General features: G+C 46.9%; 1 protein-coding gene and 1 non-coding gene across 2 annotated transcripts in view; one reads left to right on the top strand and one right to left on the bottom strand.

The window, feature by feature from the left end:
• Positions 1-20,228, top strand: part of PSTPIP2 (proline-serine-threonine phosphatase interacting protein 2) — a 67,487-nt gene continuing 47,259 nt past the window's right edge. The window contains exon 1 of the mRNA XM_059707211.1: positions 1-176. Within this exon, the coding sequence (XP_059563194.1) occupies positions 75-176 (102 nt within the window). The 5' untranslated portion in view covers positions 1-74. The remainder of the gene's footprint in view (positions 177-20,228) is intronic.
• Positions 12,628-12,761, bottom strand: LOC132240386 (U11 spliceosomal RNA). The gene has a single exon (XR_009454304.1). It is a non-coding gene; the product is annotated as a U11 spliceosomal RNA (small nuclear RNA).

Genomic DNA, 20,228 nt, shown 5'->3' with positions numbered 1-20,228 from the left:
GGCGTGGCCAGACGGGGGCGGGCCTTCAGGCCGGCGGTGCGTGTCCGGAGTTGGGCTGCGGACCGCGGCCGCGAATGTCAGGCCTCTCCGAGCGCCGTCGCCGCTCCGCTCCGGTCCCCTCCGCACCCGCCGCAGCGCCGGCCATGACGGGCTCACTGTTCAAGGGGAACTTCTGGGTAAGTCCCGGGGGGCGCCCCAGCCCCGCACCACCCCGCGACCCTGCCCGGCGCCGCGCCAGGGCGCCGAGGGGCCGGTGTGCTGCTCAGAGGCAGAACCGGAGCGGACGCCCAGCCCACCGCGCGCACGCCAGTCCCCGAGTCCGGTCCCGGGGCCCCCCCTTCGCCGCCCACGCCCCCAGCAGCGCGTACCCCCACGGACGGGTGCAGCCCGAGCCCGGTAGAGTTGGGACACCCTCCCCTCATCTTGCAGATGAGGAAACCGAGACCCAAAGGGAGGCCCAACTCGTCGGGGAGAGACACCGATGGCCCCGGGGGCTGTGCCGTGAGCGTGTTGGGGGGAACCTGGGGTCGGGGAGCTGGGGTGAGCTTCGCCGGCTGGCAGCGGCACCCCCCGGGTGGTCTTTTCAGGTCCTTGCAAACACACAGCCTGTCAGAGCCGCATTAGTTCCCATTCCCCTGCGGACCCGAGAGGGTTCTCTTGCAGAAGCTTGGTGCCCTCAGGCAGCCCGTTCCCTGAGCCCCCTTCCCGGCCTTGGCTCAGCCCAGAGCGAGGCCGAGGCGTGTGAGACCCTGCGAGCTGGTGGGGGCATCCAAGCCCGGTAGGACCAGTCCAAGCAGGAGGCGACAGGTCTGCCTGCCCCCACCCTCTGTCCACCCTTCTCCTTCCCCAGAGGCCCCTAAGGTTGTTATCCCTGCACCGAGAGGAACTGGCCTCATCCCGTGAAGGCAGGAGCAGGAAGCCTGCACACCTCGAAGTTGACCTGTAGCTGCCGAGTTGCTCCAACTCCTTACTCGGGACCCTGCTTGCCCTCCATTTAGCCTCACAGCTCCCTGTCCCCCATCGAGGGCTGCTGGGTGGAGAAACCTGGCTCTGTGGCCTCAGGGACAGTTTATACCCTGCCTTGTGAAGTCCCCTTTCCTGGGGTTTTGAGGTTCCCTTGGGATACTGCTTACCTGAGCAGGCGCTGGAGGAGTCCTGGGAATTTTTTAGGTACAACACAGATAGGACTTTTGGGTCTCCTGACAGGCGTTGTGGGAAAAAAGCAGGACAGAGAGACCTGCCTCCCTCTCTCACCCCCAATGTATGACACCCAGTTTTCAGACCTTCACCCAGATGTCATCTCTTCAGGGAAGCCTTTCTTTTTTTTTTTTTTTTAAAGTCTTTTTTTTTTAATTAAATCTTTATTGTTCAGATTATTACATTTGTTCCATTTTTTTTCCCCCCATAACTCCCCTCCTCCCAGTTCCCGCCCCACCCTCCGCCCTCACTCCCCACCCACTGTCCTCATCCATAGGTGCACGATTTTTGTCCAGTCTCTTCAGGGAAGCCTTTCTTGATTGCACCCAATGAGCTCTGTCACCTGCTCCCCTGGCACACATTTGGTCCTTCTTGGCATTTGTTAGTTGATAGTTTTGAATTTGGAGGCCTACAAACACGTGAACACCTTGTGGATAAGTGCTGTGCTGGCTTTCAGTGTCCCTGCCCCTTACACGAGCTGACCTACAAAGGGTGCTCCCCTAATAGTTGCTGAGTGAGTAAGGTGGGTCTGTAAGGCCGACAGGGCATGATGGGGTAAGAGCTGCAGCCTCCGTCCTCAGAGCCTTCCCAGGCCACAGTAAAGCAGCCGCCCTCCTGTCCCAGATGCAGGCTGGCAGGAGTGGTTAGGGGAGGGGACAGAAACGAGGTCTGGGTTGGGACTTAGAGGTTAGGACTCAGGGGTGGGCAAACTTTTTGACTCGAGGGCCACAATGGGTTCTTAAACGGACCGGAGGGCCGGAACAAAAGCATGGATGGAGTGTTTGTGTGAACTAATATAAATTCAAAGTAAACATCATTACATAAAAGGGTACGGTCTTTTTTTTTTTTTTTAGTTTTATTCATTTCAAACGGGCTGGATCTGGCCCGCGGGCCGTAGTTTGCCCACGGCTAGGTTAGGTGATGGTCTGGGGGAGAAAATTTTCTGGGCTTATCCTGTCAGAAGGTATCTGAGATCCTAAGAGATAGTTTTCCAAGTTTATCTTCCATCTCTAATTTCCTATGACACTTTATATAAAAGGATAAAAACAATAATAGCTATCATTACTGTGCACAGAGTCTGTGGAAAGCCCGTTCTAAATGCTTCATACACACTACTCATTTGAGCCTCACAACTACCTTGTGGTGGTAGCTTACTTACCATCCCATTTTACAGATGAGGAAACTGAGTGGCAGAGAAAGTAACCAACTTCTCAAGGTCCTGTTAAATAGTGGAGCGGGGCTGCATGGACCAATGGCGCTCAGCACGAGTGTCTGTCCCAGCATAGCTGTCTGGTTGTCTGTCATCCATGGCAGTGCCAGAGGAAGTTGGTGGGTCACCATTGGACCTTCACTTGAATATATCTTTCTCCTCCAGCTCTAACCATGAGCTCCTGGGCTGTCACATCAGCTGGGTCCCCAGCACCTGCCGTAGTGCCTTGCATTGGATGCTCAGGAGTCAGGCAGATGGGACAGCCAGCCAGGACTTGGGAAGAGAGGGGCAGAAGGGAAACTACTGGGGCCCTCAGGGGCTGCCTAGGAGGCTTTCACACTCTGGGGGGCGGGGGGTAGGGAGGCAAGGCGGTTGAGAGAACTGAGTGGCTGGCAATAGCTTTCTCGAGAGGGCTGTGATTGGATAAGGTAGGAAGCTTTGGAAACATAAGTGGGGATCAGCTGACTGAATTTATTTCATATTCGTGAAATACGTTCTCTGTATAATGGAGTCTAATGGAGGAGGCATTGGCAGGGTAAGACCAACACCTTGGTTAGAAGGTAGACTTCTCATGAGGAACCGAGGCTTTGTCCTTGAGTGCCTGGCCTCAAGAATGGAGGAAGAAGGGGCAGGGCGTGGGGGAGTCCAGCAGGGGCCACGGAAGCTGGGCCAGGGCTAGAAGGAGTCTGTTCCAGGGTGGAGTCCATAGTGAGGGGTAAGGGAGGAGACAGGTGGGATGAGCCGCAGCAGGTAGAAGAGGTCAGAGCCACAGGACGAGGCCACCAGTTGAAGGTGAGCAGTAGGGAGGAGGAAAGGAGTCCGGCAGATGGGACGGCCAGCCAGGACTTGGGAAGAGAGGGGCAGAAGGAAGACTACTGGGGACTTCAGGGGCTGCCTGTGAGGCTTTCACACTCCTGGGGGGTAGGCGGTTGAGAGAACTGAGCGGCTGGCAAAAACTCGTGTATGGTGAACTGGAGAATGAGGTGCGGACCCCAGAAATAAGGAAGTTCGAAGGAGGAACTGGTTTGTGGAGAGAGGAGGAGGAGGCGGCAGAAGTGATACTAGCAATATCTGACCACAGGAGTAGTCCTGGTGAGGACGCAGGCCAGCAGTATCCTGAAGCCCGCATGCCCCAGCCCTCAGCCCCCAGCACCGAGCCAGGATGTAGGGAGGTCTTGGAGGAGTGATCTGGGAAGGGGACAGGTTGCCAGGTGGCAGGGTTTGGAAGTATTTCAGTGTTTAAACAACCAGGATGGTCAGCATTCTGGGTTTGAGGGGTGGGTAGAGATGGATAGCCCTAGCTCCTTGCAAAGGGTGTCCAGGCGAGAGAGTGCATGGAATTGCATGAAGTACAGAAGTGTCATCAGTTGCCAGCAGAATCTCGGAGGTGGACTGGCCGGGTTCGAATCCTGGATCTACCCTTTACTAGCTGGGCACCTTAGGCAGTTCCTTCAACCCCACCCCACCCCACCAAGCCTCAGTTTTCCTGTGTATAAAAATGGGGATAGTCCTAGCCGGTTTGGCTCAGTGGATAGAGCGACGGCCTGCCGACCGAAGGGTACTGGGTTCGATTCCAGTCAAGGGCACGTACCTCGGTTGCAGGCTCCTCCCTGGTCCTGCCCTGGTTGGCATCATGCAGGAAGCAACCAATTGATGTGTTTCTCTCACATTGATGTTTCTCTCTGTCTTTCCCTCTCTCTTCCACTCTCCCTAAAAATCAATGGGAAAATATCCTTGGGTGAAGATGAAAAAAAAAAAGGGGGATAATAACAGTGTCTACTCCATAGGACTGTTTTGAGGATGAAATCAGAGATTAGTAGTACAGTGCCTGTCACATAATGAGCACTTGTGATTATCAGCTATTGTCAGCACCGAGGTGACAATTAAAGGAAGTGGGCGACAGTCACTCAAATGAGGAGAAAGAATGAAGTCTCCAAAGAAGGAGAAGAGAGGGCAAAGAAAGAGAGGCAGAGACACAGAGCTGCAACCAGGAAAGAGCCATCGCAAGCCCAAGAGAAGAACATTCTATGGCAGGGGTGGGCAAACTTTTTGACTCGAGGGCCACAATGGGTTCTTAAACGGGACCGGAGGGCCGGAACAAAAGCATGGATGGAGTGTTTGTGTGAACTAATATAAATTCAAAGTAAACATCATTACATAAAAGGGTACGGTCTTTTTTTTTTTTTTAGTTTTATTGATTTCAAACAGGCCAGATCTGGCGGGCCGTTGTTTGCCCACGGCTGTTCTATGGGAATTGAGAGGCCAGCGTCAAATTAGGGAGATCTTCCCGCAAAGGTATGAGTCAGCACATACTTCCTAAACAATCTTATTCAGACGCTCCATGGAAACGCTTATTTAAAGGAACCTTTTCGTGGAACTGTTTGAGAAGGGAAATACTCTGTTTTTTAAAACTGAGGTTGCCTAACAGGAAGCCCGCCTGTGTGTCGTTTCTCCCCATTCCTTCCCTAGTGTGCCTTCTTTGTGGCAGTGTGGTTAAGCAGCGCTGGGTAACTTGTCTTGGTTGATGTAGAAGTTACCCCCTCAGAATAAGACAGGCAGGGACCATGGCTGTGCTTTCCAGAGCTCCGGGGAAGTGGCTGGGCCAGAGGAGAGGAAAAATCACCGTCTTTGGCATGATCGGACACAAGTGTCTTTCGGATGCAGACATGCCCGGGTGACATGAGAGCCTGCCCCTGAAGAGGCAGATGTCCTCCCACCCCAGGAGAGTTCCACGCTCCGCACGTGGGTTTGAGGCCCAACCTGTCCCTGTCTGTCCTCTAGATCCTATTTTGACCCAGCCTTCCCGAGGCTCAAGGCGCTTGGCTCAGACCAGCTTCCTAGTCCCTGTGTCAGCACTTCCCCCTCCCCCTGCAGCTGCACAGAGCATAGGGAAGTCTTGGTGCTGTCTGAACTTGCTGGGTGCTCGGGGCTGTCCCTCTGCTCCACACCTTTGACCAGTTTGGAATCCCGTCATTCTAGGGCCTCACCACAGCTTAAGCTGGCTCTGCATCTGGCTTTGCTCTGTGACTCTTCTCTATACAGTGTGGGAGGCTCCAGGTTTTTTTTTTTTAAATAACAAAGAAGAAAACAGGTTATCACATAGACCCTCATGCTGACCCCATATATATTTATACATATATATTATTGATTTCAGAGAGGAAGGGAAAGGGGAGAGAGAAAGAGAGAGAAACATCAATGATGAGAGAGAATCATCGATCGGCTGCCTCCTGCACGTCCCCCACTGGGGATTAAGCCCCCAACCTGGGCATGTGCCCTTGATGGGAATTAAACCCAAGACCCTTCAGTCTGCAGGCTGACTCTCTATCCACTGAGCCAAACCAGCTAGGGCACTTTACTTTTTTAAAATACTCTTTCTTGGAAACTAGTTCCCTAGAAACATACCATGAAGGCTATTTTGTATTGTCTGGCCTAGTGGCAAAGTGAAAGGTAAGTCACTGACGATTGCCCTTCTCCAATTTATCTTTCCTAGAGCAGCCAGTGGGCTATATCTTTAAAGTAATTATCAAAATCCCCTTTTCTTGTTTTTTCTTCTTAAAATTTAATGAGAGACATAGGACCTAGCTTTTAAGGAAAATAAAAATTCTTATTGAGACATATATATAATACAGGGTGGGGCAAAACTAGATTTACAATTGTGAGTACCCAAAACACGGAGTTGATTCTTGTATTATATTAATTACTAGAGGCCTAGTGCACAAAATTCTTGCACTGGGAGGGGGTGGTCTCTCAGCCCGGCCTGCACCCTCTCACAGTCTGGGATCCCTCTCGCAGTCTGGGACCCCTCGCTCCTTACCACCCACCTGCTTGCTGCTCCTTAGCACCGATGCAGAGGTGGGAGAGGCTCCTGCCACCACCATTGCGCGTGCCAGCCATCTGTGAGCCCAGCTAGCTTCTGGCTGAGTGGTGCTCCCCCTGTGGGAGCACACTGACCACCAGGGGGCATCCTGCATTGAGCGTCTGGCCCCTGGTGGTCAGTGTGCACCATAGCCACCTGTCGTTCTGGTCCTTCTGTCGTAATGGTCACTTAGGCTTTTATTATATACATTGTATTATTTTTTCATACAAACAACTGTAAACAACTTTTACATAATACCCTGTATTATGACTAGATCCTCATTCTTGTTTTTCCTATATATTTTTGTTTTGTTTTGTTTTTAACAGAAATTATCACAGCTAAATATTTGTGAAAGTAAAAAGAGAGTATTAAATATTTAAATGCTATATTTATTCACTATTTTTTTTAAGCGGTAATGATCTTAATTTTTTTTTTCACAGAGAACTTTCATTTTTTAAACCTATTACTGTTTGTTTATGTGGGTAGATTCCAGTTTCAAGTGCTTTTATGTCTCTAAGAATGGTACTAAAAGTTCCACCATTCTCAATGACATCACTACTTTTTTTAATTAAATCTTTATTGTTCAGATTATTACATTTGTTCCTCTTTTTTCCCCCCATAACTCCCCTCCTCCCAGTTCCCGCCCCACCCTCCGCCCTCACTCCCCACCCACTGTCCTCTTCCATAGGTGCACGATTTTTGTCCAGTCTCTTTCCGCATCTCCCACACCCCTTTCCCCCACAAGAATAGTCAGTCCATTCCCTTTCTATGTCCCTGATTCTATTATGATCACCAGATTATTTATTCACTTGATTCTTAGATTCACTTGTTGATAGATGCATATTTGTTGTTCATAATTTGTATCTTTACCTTTTCCTTCTTCTTCCTCTTCTTAAAGGATACCTTTCAGCATTTCATATAATACTGGTTTGGTGGTGATGAACTCCTTTAGCTTTTCCTTATCTGTGAAGCTCTTTATCTGACCTTCAATTCTGAGTGATAGCTTTGCTGGATAAAGTAATCTTGGTTGTAGGTTCTTGGTATTCATCACTTTGAATATTTCTTGCCATTCCCTTCTGGCCTGCAAAGTTTCTGTTGAGAAATCAGCTGACAGTCGTATGGGTATTCCCTTGTAGGTAACTGAGTTTCTTTCTCTTGCTGCTTTTAAGATTCTCTCTTTGTCTTTTGCTCTTGGCATTTTAATTATGATGTGTCTTGGTGTGGTCCTCTTTGGATTCCTTTTGTTTGGGGTTCTCTGCGCTTCCTGGACTTGTAAGTCTATTTCTTTCACCAGGTAGGGGAAGTTTTCTGTCATTATTTCTTCAAATAGGTTTTCAATATCTTGCTCTCTCTCATCTTCTGGCACCCCTATAATTCGGATGTTGGTGCGCTTGAAGCTGTCCCAGAGGCTCCTTACACTATCTTCGTATTTTCGGATTCTTTTTTCATTTTGCTTTTCCAGTTGGGTGTTTTTTGCTTCTTTGCGTTTTGAATCTTTGACTTGATTCTTGCGCTCCTCTGGTCTGCTGCTGGGTGTCTGTATAATATTCTTTATTTCAGTCAGTGTATGCTTAATTTCTAGTTGGTTCTTTATCACAACATTGAGGGTCTCATTAGATTTCTTGAGGATCTCACTACATTTATCGGCGGTCTCACCAGTCTTTTCGAGGGCCTTACTAAGTTTATCGGCAGCTTCTAGACAGTTCTTGAGAGACCTTAAAAGTGTGGTTTTGAGCTCTATATCTTCCATTTCTGACATTTGCATCCTGTTTCTTTGTCTCCGCATTTTTTTATCTTTTCTTGGTGCACCCCCTAGTGGTCTTTGTGCGCAGTCTTATAGTTAAGCCTTGATTGTTGTCGGTAATACCAGGGGTGATTTGACCTCCAGGCTAGCTGGCTATGAGAGTCAGCTGTGTCTGCAGTGGGAGAGCTTCTGTGCTGGATCTCTAGGGCGGTGCTAATCTAGCCTTTGCCTGAGGCTATCCGGCAAATGGTTCTGTGCAGGGCTTGGGCGGGACGGGTCCCCGGGGATCTACAGGGTGGGTGGAGCTAGCAGTTATGGCTGCTCTCAGTTCCGTCCCGTCCCTAGGGGCTCTGCCTCTCAGAGTCCCAGCAACTGCTGCAAACCTCGGAGAGAAAGCTGCCTTTGAGTTTCGACTGAAGCCAGACAGTCCCGCTTCTCCCGTTTGAGTCTGGGTCCCTACAGACTCGCCCGGATCTAGAGCTCAGAGTCTGAAACTCCCTCCTGATTGAAAACAACAACCGCGCCCTCCGCCACCAGCCTGCTCCGCGCACACACTCCGCACCTGAGTATTTCACTTCAGCACTGCGCCTCCTCTGAGTCTGGGTATGATATTCTCTTTCCTCCTAGTTGTAGAATTTCCACTCAGCCAGCCTTCCTGTGGTTCTGGATGATGTCTGTTCTGTCCTTTAGTTATATCTCTGAAGTGGTTGTTCGAGGCAGCAATCTCCGGCGTTAACCTATGCCGCCATCTTGGTTTCTCCGACTATTTTTTTAATGTATTTTTATTTATTTCAGAGAGGAAGGGAGAGGGAGAGAGAGATAGAAACATTAGTGATGAGAAAGACTCATTGATCGGCTGCCTCCTTCACCCACCAGGGGTGGAGCCCGCAACCTGGGCATGTGCCCTGACCGGGAATTGAACTGGGACCTTCTGGTTCATAGGTCAACACTCAACCACTAGCCATGCCGGCCAGACAACGTCACTGTTTTTACAACTATATTTTACTTTTGTTACCTGTGCCTTTGGTGTTATATCAAGAAATTATTGCCAAATGCAATGTTGTGAAGTTTTTGCCCTTTGTTTTCTCTTGAAGTTTTATTGTTTTAGGACTTACATTTAGATCCTTGATCCATTTTGAGTTAATTTAGTATATGATATTAGATAAGGGTCAAACCTCACTCCTTTGCATGTACATACCCAGTTTTCCCAGCATCATTTGTTGAAAAAACTGTTCTTTCCCCATTGAATGATCTTGGCACTGTTTTTATACAGACACTCAGGGAAAAGCCCGGAGACTCAAAATCTCCCTTCGTAAGTAGAGGGCAGAATGAGACGGAAGAAAGAAGTGGGCCACTCCAATCCGGCAACTAATAGAGTTTATTAAGGGAAACTTATATACGAGGTGTATTTTGGGTGGCTGCAAGAGGAAGTGGATATTTCTCTGGGTGCTTAGCAGGTGCCAAGGAATTATATAGGATGAAGTGGGGGGCGGGGATAGGGGGTGGAGAGATACCAGTAGGTGAAAGCTATCAGTATGGGGAAACACTTTACCGGTACACGGTTGACCAGGTCAGGACAACAGCCTGTTCCAGGAATCAGCACGTAGCAGGCGGCAAGGGAAAAGTGCTGATTTATATCAGAATGAACATTGATTACCATCAGATGGTCTCACACGTTTGCCGAAAGCAGCCTCCTTTCTGGCCTGAGTTCAGCTTGTGGGACAGACAATGGCCACATCATGGGATAGTCTCTCCTCCACAGCACCCTTGTCAAAAATCATGTGAGGCCCTGGCCGGTTTGATTCAGTGATTAGACAGTTGGCTGAAGGGTTACGGGTTCAATTCCCGGTCATGGGCACATACCTCAGTTGCAGGTTCCATCCCTGGCCTAGTCGGGACACATGCAGGAAGCAACCAGTTGTCGTGTCTCTCATGTCCATTGTTTTTTTTCTCCCCCCCGCCCCAACTTCCCTCCCTTCCACTCTGTCTGAAAATCAATGGAGAAAATATCCTCAGGTGAGGATTAAAAAAACAAACAAACCACGTGAGGATTTATTGCTGGGCTCTCTATTCATTTCCATTGGTCTGGATAGTAAGGTGTTTGTCTTTATGCCAGCACCACACTGTTTTGATTGCTGTAGTTTTGCAAGTTTTGAAGTCAGATAATGTGCGGCCCCAGTTTTGTTCTTTTTCAAGATTATTGGGCTCTTCAGGGTTCCTTGAGATGCCATGAGTTTTCGGATAGGTCTTTCTAGTTCTGTAAATTATCCACTGTTATCAGAGACACTTTTTTTTAATGCTCCAGCATGCCAGGTATTTTTTAGAATCCTCTCCATGCTGTCCTCCCTGCACACCCTTCTTAGAGCCGTCTGCCCCATCCCAGTCTTCACTGGTATTTTCCAGACCTGCTGCACAGCCGTCATCTTGAGCTTCCCTTGAGTGCTGTCCTTGAGTTGGAGCCACTTTTCTGGATCCCATGATAAGATTATCATTCCCCTGCTTACATTCCTCCAGGGGCCTCCCTTGGAGTCTGAAAGTCTGACCAGGCTCTGCCTGACCCGTCTAGCCAGCCTCCCTGCACTTACCGTCACCATCTCCTGCCCCCTTACTATCCTGCAGCACTCCTAACTCAATTACCAAATAATGAATGATTGTTTCCAGCCAACCAATTAGTATGCCCCTGCTGCCTGTTCTCATGGCATCCTGTGCGCAGAAGCCAATCCACGGTTTGGTAATTACCTCTTTACCTCCCTCCCATCAGACTGTCAGGCATGAGGTATGCCTGAGGTGTATATCTCTCCCACCTAGCACGGTGCCTGCCATTGTAGTAGACCAGTGATGGCGAACCTATGACACGCGTGTCAGAGGTGACACGCGAACTCATTTTTTTGGTTGATTTTTCTTTATTAAATGGCATTTAAATATATAAAATAAATATCAAAAATATAAGTCTTTGTTTTACTATGGTTGCAAATATCAAAAAATTTCTATATGTGACACGGCACCAGAGTTAAGTTAGGGTTTTTCAAAATGCTGACACGCCGAGGTCAAAAGGTTCGCCATCACTGTGACACTCAGCAAATATCGAAATGAACAAATGAGGGAACGGTGAGGCCCACATGTGGCGGTGAATGGAGGTTACTCAGTCAAGTCGGCACTCTGCCCTTGCTCTCCCTTTAGTCTGTAGTGTCATTCCACGCTTTTAAAGAACCTGCTCCCCTATGACATCATGGCTGGTCGTGGTGTATGTGGGGAAATATCATCAGGGTTGGGCTCTATCTCCACCAGAAGAAACCCCAGGCCCAGGGAAGAGGCAGGAGGGGCACAGCACCCACGGAAAGAACAAAAGCCCCACGCTTTGTGCTCACCATCTGGTGAGAGACCTGTGACCAGCAGAGGAAACACCACAGCTGGTTAAAGAGGATGCTCTTCCCCAGTCATGGTGGAAGCTCAGGCATTCAACTCCGCGGTCTGTGAAGTGCGTACCAGCCCTGTGGGAGCCGCCATGGGTCACAGAGAGGCACATGCATCTCACCTTTTAGAGCTTATTACCTGCTCAGGGAGATGATCACACATGCTGTGTTAAAAAGATTCGTTTTTAGTATCAAGACAACAAAATTGAGGAAATTTAAAATCTATTATTAGTAATTTGGTACCTTCCCCCATTTTTTCCTCCATGCGCAGTTATAATCATAGTATATGTTTTATTTTATATTCCACTGTTTCAGTATAATAAATGTAAGGATGATAATAAATTATCCTTAAGTTTATTTTATCTGTTGCTATTTACTTTTCCTAACAATTATTTTAAAAATCTGATGTGATGTAATTATTCTCTTGCTGTTTGGCATTTATGTAATTTCCGATTTTTTTATTTTATTTTTTTTTTACAATAAATAGTGTTGTGATGCACATCTTCATTCATTCAGGGCATTTAAAAATTGGATTCTTTAAGTATCTATTTCTGGAAACTTGTGAAAGAACTTGTCCAGCCATTTTCTGATGTTTCTGTAATAAGATCACATTCTCTTCCCAGATGATAATTTCATACCTTTTCCACTCTGCTCAGCCCTCCCTTTCCCTCCCACATTCTCATTCTGTTTTGATGATCTTGCCTCCTGCTCTGTTAAGAAACCAGTCACCAGCTGGAGAAAGCTCATTTACATTCTATATAAATAGGGCTAGGTTCGGTCCACGAGTAACAGAAAACCCCAAAACAACAGTGGGCTAGCCAAGGCCAAAGTTTATTTCTCTCTCATGTACACAAAGTCCCCAGCAGATCATTCCAGGCCTGCCATGGCCATCCTTGGTGTCAAGACCCACACTGCTGGCTGTTTACTCCAATAGTACCTGGTTCAATGCTTGGCACATAATAGATTCATGGTAATTTCAGTTGAACGACTGAAAATAGCGTTCACTAACAGTAGAACATTATAAAATGTTGGATATATAGAACCAGACTGGTTTCCTAAGGAGGAGGTGTATTCTCAGTGTCCCTAATAATGCCTGAAGATACCAGTTTCACATCAGTCATGGCCATTGTGGTTTTCTCCCTTCTCACGAAATCAGCAGCAGTGGGTGCTTCATTCAACTTTCTTTTGTGTCCCCCCTTTCCCCACCATGGGCACCAGGACCAATGATCAGCTGCCCAGATAGCAAAAAATTATGCTTCCGAAATCTCTTAATGTCAATTCCACACGTAGAGCAATCAAGCTGCCCTACATGTGCCACTCATGACAGAAGCCCCCCTTTTTTCCTGTGTGTTTTTAATCACCAGAGAGAGTGAACATGTTTTTATTTTCTTGTTCTATTTCCTCTTTTACAAATGGTTTTGTTTCCTTTCTCTTGCTTTACTTATATATCTACCTAAACTTTTAAAAATGATGAAGATATTCTTTGTCATGGACTACCTAGTATTTGAATATCTATTCTTGTATATACCTGTGTATACAGTTTTATGTGTAATTCATGGATCCTAGCATCCAGTAGGTACAGTGCAGTACTGAAGGTTGGTCCTCAGGCACACAATCTTTTGTGTTGGACACACCTGGGCTAAAATGCTGGCTCTGCTCTTTCAAGCTGAGGGATGTGCCCTTTTCAAATCACTCAACCTTCCTGCACTTCGTATCCTCATCTGTAAAATGGTAATTATACTTAAACAGGTATATTTACTTTGAAAACACTTTATTTGTTGGGCTCATCTTTTGTGATGTCATCTGTTACACAGCAAAGTTCAAAACTCTTCCCTGTGCCAAAAGCTTGATAAACACCGAATTATTATTTTTTTGTGCTTTACACTTTTTGGGGGTTCAAATATCACTCAATATTTAATTGTCTTTGCATCTGAGCCTTTAGGTGTTCTGACATTTGTGGAACCAGAGATCTGTGTAGACCAGTGATGGCGAACCTTTTGAGCTCGGCGTGTCAGCATTTTGAAAAACCCTAACTTAACTCTGGTGCCGTGTCACATATAGAAATTTTTTGATATTTGCAACCATAGGAAAACAAAGATTTATATTTTTGATATTTGTTTTATATATTTAAATGCCATTTAACAAAGAAAAATCAACCAAAAAAATGAGTTCGCGTGTCATAGGTTTGCCATCACTGGTGTAGACCTTTAGTCAGGAGAAGACTGAGCCCTGCCCTCAGGGGGCCCACACTCTTGTTAAGGGGCAAACACACATGTGACAGTAATTGGGAATAGGCCGACCTACTCTCCTCACACTAAAAGGAGTGGGTTAGCAGGGCAAGATTCTGGGGCAGGCCCAGCTGGGTGGGTGCTAAGGGGGACTAGCCCATAAAAAGTGCTAAGATAGCACTGGGCATACGCTAAGATGGGAAACCTGTTTCTAGAACACCTCAAGGGAGGGTATGGCATGGCATGGGGCTGGAATGAATTACCTGAATAAACTGCTTAGGGTTGGATGACCGAGACCCCATGCCTAACTGGAGGTCTTGCTTGAGTAGAAATGGTGGATAGTTTGGCTGCTTTCTGGTTAATTCTTGGTTTCAGTTTTGCTGAGTGTTGGATGCAAGGTGACATGCCCAGAAGATGGTCACTATGGTCTTTCTACTCTTCCCCCCCAGTGCCGAGTCCCTAATCCTATTGCAAAACCACATTTTCTGTTTAAAGAATAGCTGCTTGCCCTAGCCCGTGGTCGGCAAACCGCGGCTCGCGAGCCACATGCGGCTCTTTGGTCCCTTGAGTGTGGTTCTTCCACAAAATACCACGTGTAGGCGCGCACATACAGTGCGATTGAAACTTCGTGGCCCATGCGCAGAAGTCGGTATTTTGTGGAAGAGCCGGTATTTTGTGGAAGAGCCACATTCAAGGGGCCAAAGAGCCGCATGTGGCTCGCGAGCCGTGGTTTGCTGAGCCGCAGTTTGCTGACCACTGCACCAGTTTGGCTCAGTGGATAGAGTGCTGGCCTGCGGACTGAAGGGCCCAAGTTCGATTCGGTCAAGAGCACATGCCTGGGTTGTGGGCTTGATCCCCAGTAGGGGCCATGCAGGAGGCAGCCAACCAATGATTCTTTCTCATCACTGATATTTCTCTCTCTCCCTCTCCCTTCCTCAATAAAAATATATAAATAAATCCATAAATAAATAATAGCTGCTTGAAGTGACATGTTCACAAGTGACCACAAATGTCTGAAAACCCTAAAACTACCAACGTCTAAGTTCCTTCACTGCTCCAGGCTGAGGTCGCCCAGCCCCTTGGAATCTGCTCTGGGGATATGTCCCTTGTTATTAAACGCAGACACTGAGCTTCCTTCATCCTCAGAGACCCAGGTTCTGAACTAGGGGCCAAAGAAGACCTAAGCTCTCCAGAATGAAAAGTATTTACTTCAGGCTTGGTCAACGCTTGTGTGGATGGCCAGATCTGGATAGCTGACTGGTCCTGTGGGCTGTCTGTCCCTAGCTCAGGCTCCCAAATTCCCTCTCCTGTGTTAGCACCTACCTGTTTAATCATGTTTCCCACATAATTCTTGCTCTTAAGAGTGGTTGGCCTTGGTTCTGAGTAGCCTTGGCCCAGGGTCCCTGTCTCGCCAGCAGGCCTCTCCCTGGCTGACCGAAGCTGGCACTGTGCCTTCCTGGGCAGCGTGGTCGGGGTCTGCCTATGAAGGACCCTGTGCCCTCTCAGGTGTCCTCAGATCTGACTGATGTGCTGCAGGTTTGGGCACCTGCCTGTGAGTCACATGGTCCCTTCTGAACTGAAACTGAAAGGCGCCAGGGCCAAAGGGCGGGGCCAGCTGCCAGCCCAGGGCCAAAGTCCTGTGGGGAGGGTTTCAGATGGGGAGCTGGAAGCCTGGTGTAAGATCGAAGCTATTCAGACTGAATTGTGATTGGCCAGGAGAGAACTGGACGAGGGAGGGAGAGGTCACCAGCCAAGGGCAGTCGCAACCCTCCTGGCGCTGGCTCGTGTCACTTGGAGTCTCCACTCCACCTCAGACGATGTGAGTGACTTGCCCACAGCCACACAGCCAACCACTCTGGGCTTGAGCTTCCTGCTGTGCAGGGAGGATAACGATATCTGGACGGCCCAATCCTAGCCTGCGTCCCCGACGATAAAATTGGTTACAGTGGTATTAAGGAGCTGGAATTGGCATACATTAGAATGTCAAAGTTGTAGGTTTTATTGCAGTTAAACTAATTTTAGAAATGGAGATAATGAGTGAAAATGATGAGAAGAAACCACTTTCAAAATGTTAAGGAATTTTTAGAACACGAGAAGTGAAATATGTATAACTTAAAATAAAGAATTAAAAGATTTTCAAAAATTAATTATTCAAAGAATAACTAGTACACATATTCAGACAGTAGACTAAACATAACAATCCCAGAGGGACGTGGACCAACCTGCAGGGAAGGGGCCTGGCCACCTGCCTGTGTCAGGGCCAACATTTTCCTTTAGGGAGCTGCACCTGGCTAGGGCAGTGATGGCAAACCTACGACACGCGTGTCAGAGGTGACACGCGAACTCATTTTTTTGGTTGATTTTTCTTTGTTAAATGGCATTTAAATATATAAAATAAATATCAAAAATATAAGTCTTTGTTTTACTATGGTTGCAAATATAAAAAAATTTCTATATGTGACACAGCACCAGAGTTAAGTTAGGGTTTTTCAAAATGCTGACACGCCGAGCTCAAAAGGTTCGCCATCACTGGGCTAGGGGATGGGGATTCAAGTCCAGAAAAGACTCCCTACCCCACCCCTCCAGCTCCCACACATGCTGGTGACAAGGCCAACCTGCTCATAGTGACCTGTCCTTACCGCCTGGCCTGTAAGCAGAGAGAACCACCTGTGGATACAATGGGTCACTTGTTTAAAAATTTTATTGGTACTTTTAAAAAGCAGGAATGTAACACATGCTCATTGTACAATAGCAACATGATTCAGATGCATATATAGAATCTGAGAGAGTATAGCATAAAAGGCGCCCCCGCCGCCCCAGCACCTCAATCCCAACCGCCCCGCGTCAATTATAGAGTCACCTTCGGGAGGAGTTTCCAGGCGTACCTGATTCTATGCACACATACTTGTGTAGCTTGTCTATATAAGCCGTGGAAGAAGCATTTTATGATCCTGGGAAGGAGCAGTAGGGCAGAAAGCCCTCCCTTCCTGCAAATAAACACTTTTGTATTTTTTTTAGAAGCACATAAATGGCAGTTCTCTCTGTTTTTCTAGGTTATGGATGATTTCAATGTTCCTTTTTGTGAAACGTTCATCGTAGGAGAATCAGATAATCTGTAAATTACAAAAAAGTTTTAAGCACCTCACCATTATTAATATCCTGAATTAGTGGGTACTTTTGTTACAGTTGCTGCACCAATATGAATACATTATTATTAGCTAAAGCCCACACTTTACATTAAGATTCATGCTTTGCTTTCTGCAGGTTTTGATCAAGGCCTAATGTCATGCATCCACCATTACAGTTTCATACAGAATAGTTTCACTGACCCGAAAAATCCCTTATTCGTTCTTCCTTCCCTCCCCTTGAGCCCCTCAGCAACCACTGACCTTGTTATTGTTTCTATAGTTTTGCTTTTTCTAGAATATCATGTAGTTGGAATTCGTATAAAGTATGTAGCCTTTATAGACTGACTCCTTTCATTTAGCAATATGTATTTAAGATTCTCTCATGTCTTCAGGGCTGGAATAGCTCATTTCTTCTTATCGCTGATAATATTTCATAATGTGGATGTACCACAGTTTGTTTATCCATTCACCTATTGAAGGACATCTTGGTTGCTTTCAATTTTGAGCAATTATGACTAAAACTGCTATAAACAATCGTGCAGGTTTGTATGGACATAAGTTTTCAACTCCATTTAGTTGAGATTTAATTTCAAGGAATGATATTTATTGATCTAGCTCAGCTGAAATAGAGAAAGAGAGAGAGAGAGAGTGAGAGAGAGAGAGAGAGATATTTGGATCTATTGAATGTTAGATGGGTAAGGTTGAACATTAGCCAACTTTCAGAACATTGACATCTAAATATTATGCACAGGGAGTATCATCTTTCACAAAGCCATGATCTCACCATACATAATATAATTTAATTTCTATTTAGTAAAATGTGAAGTAGTTTATAGTTTTATGCCCAGTTGTATTATAGAAATCCAAACAGCACAGAAATAGAGGTTTGCACTGGCAAATGTTCAATGTGCTTCTTTCCAGACTTCTGTCTTTGAAGTTATATACAATGTAGGTATACATTTTTCTTAACAAATATGGGCTCATCTGTGCAACTTTCTTTTTTGTTTGTTAGTTTATTTTGTTCATTAGATTCCACTTGTAAGTGACATCATATGGTATTTGTCTTTCTCTGACTGGCTTCTTTCACTTAACATAATACTCTCCAGGTCCCTCCATGCTGTTGCAAATGGTAAGAGTTCCTTTTTTTAAAAAATTGTCATTGTAGTATTCCATTGTGTAAATGTACCACAACTTTTTTTATCCACTTATCTGCTGATGGGCACTTGGGCTGCTTCCAAATCTTGGCTATTGTAAATAAAGCTGCAATGAACATAGGGGTGCATATATTCTTTTGAATTCATGTTTTGGGTTTCTTTGGATATATTCCCAGAAGTGGAATCACTGCGTCATAAAGCAGTTCCATTTTTAATTGTTTTTTTAATCCTCACCTGAGGATATTTTTTCATTGATTTTTAGGGAGAGTGGAAGAGAGAGGCAAAGACAAAGAGAAACATCGATGTGAGAGAAACACATAGATTGGTTGCACAGCCCTGACCAGGGCCCAGGCTGGGGAGGAGCCTGCAACCAAGGTACATGCCCTTGACCAGAATTGAACCTGGAACCCTTTGGTCGCAGGCAGATGCTCTATCCATTGAGCAAAACCAGCCAGGGCCATTTTTAATTTTTTGAGGTAACTCTGTACTGCGTTCACAGCAGCTGCTGCACTAATCTGCATTCCCACCAGCAGTGCACAAGAGTTCCTTTTTCTCCACATCCTCGCCAACACTTGTTTATTGATTTATTGATGATAGCCATTCTGACGGGTGTGAGGTGATACTTCATTGTGGTTTTAATTTGCGTTTCTCTGATGATTAGTGACATTGAGCATCTTTTTATATGTCTGTTGGCCATCCCATCTGTATGTCCTCTTTGTAGAAGTTTCTATTCAGGTCCTTTGCCCATTTTTTAAATTAGATTGTTTGTTTTGTTGGTGTTGAGTTGTATGAATTATTTATAAATTTTGGATATTAACCCCTTATCAGATGTATCGTTGGCTAATATGTTCTCCCATTCAGTGGGTTGTCTTTTCATTTTGTTGATGGTTTCCTTTGCTGTGCAAAAACTTTTTAGTTTGATGTACTCCTATTTATTTTTTATTTTATTTCTTTTGCCCAAGGAGCTATATCAGAAAAAATATTGCTCTGAGGAATGTCTGAGATTTTACCGCCTATGTGTTCTTCTAGGATTTTTAAAATATATATATTTTATTGATTTTTTTACAGAGAGGAAGGGAGAGGGATAGAGAGTTAGAAATATCGATCAGTTGCCTCCTGCACACCACCTACTGGGGATGTGCCCGCGGCCAAGGTACATGCCCTTGACCGGAATTGAACCTGGGACCCTTGAGTCTGCAGGTTCAAGGGTCTATCCACTGAGCCAAACCGGTTAGGGCTCTTCTAGGATTTTTATAGTATTATGTCATTTGCACATAATAACAGTTTTACTTCTTCCTTTCCAATTTGGATGCCTTTTATTTCTTCTTCTTTCTGATTGCTGTGGATAAGACTTTCAGTACTATCTACACTAATAAAAGAGGAAAATGGTAATTGGCGTACGACGATACCCTTTTCATTGGCTAATCAGGGCTATATGCAAATTAACTGCCAACTATGATTGGCAGTTAACTGCCAACTATGATTGGCAGTTAACTGCCAACTAAGATTGGCAGTTAACAGCCAACTAAGATTGGCAGTTAACTGCCAACAAGATGGTGGTTAATTTGCATATGTAGGCACAATGCAGGGAGGCAAAAGGGAAAGCAGGAAGAAGCCCCCTGCCACTGACAGTAATCGGAAACCCAGGGGGGAGCTAAGAGCTGGGGGGCAGGGCAAAGGCGGCCCTGCCCCCCAGCCATGATCGGAGAATCAGGCGCCTTTGCCACCCTGGCCAGTGATAGCAGGAAGTAGGGGTGGAGCCACCTCTGCCGGAGGCCTCAGGCCTGGTCAAGGGGCCGATCCGGTGATTGGTGATTGGAGGGTGGTGCGGGTCAACTCCTCTGGCCGAGGCATCAGGCCTGGGCAGGGGGCTGAGCCGGGGGTTGGGGGGATATGATGGTCCCCTTGCCCAGGCCTGAAGCCTGGGTCAGAGGTGTCAGGCTTGGGCGGGGGTGGAGCAAACGATCAGAGGGAGATGGGGGTCCCCTGCCCAGGCATGATTCCTGGGCCAGAGGCCTCAGGCCTGGGCGGGGGCCAGAGCCAGTGATCGGGGGGAGATGGGGGTCCCCTGTCCAAGCCTGACACCTCTGGCGGAGGCGTCAGGCCTGGGCAAGGGGCCGATCAGGTGATCAGAGGGTGATGGGAGTCTACGCCTCTGGCTGAGGCATCAGGCCTGGGCAAGGGCCAGAGCCAGCAATCGGAGGGGTCTGGGGGTCCCCTTCCCAGGCCTGATGCCTGGGCCAGAGGCATCAGGCCTGGGCTGGGGGCAGAACCAGTGATGGGGGGAAATGAGGGTTC

The sequence above is a fragment of the Myotis daubentonii genome, chromosome 8, assembly GCF_963259705.1.
Source record: "Myotis daubentonii chromosome 8, mMyoDau2.1, whole genome shotgun sequence".
In the NCBI taxonomy this organism is placed as follows: Eukaryota; Metazoa; Chordata; class Mammalia; order Chiroptera; family Vespertilionidae; genus Myotis; species Myotis daubentonii.
This window is presented reverse-complemented; position numbering and strand designations above follow the sequence as displayed.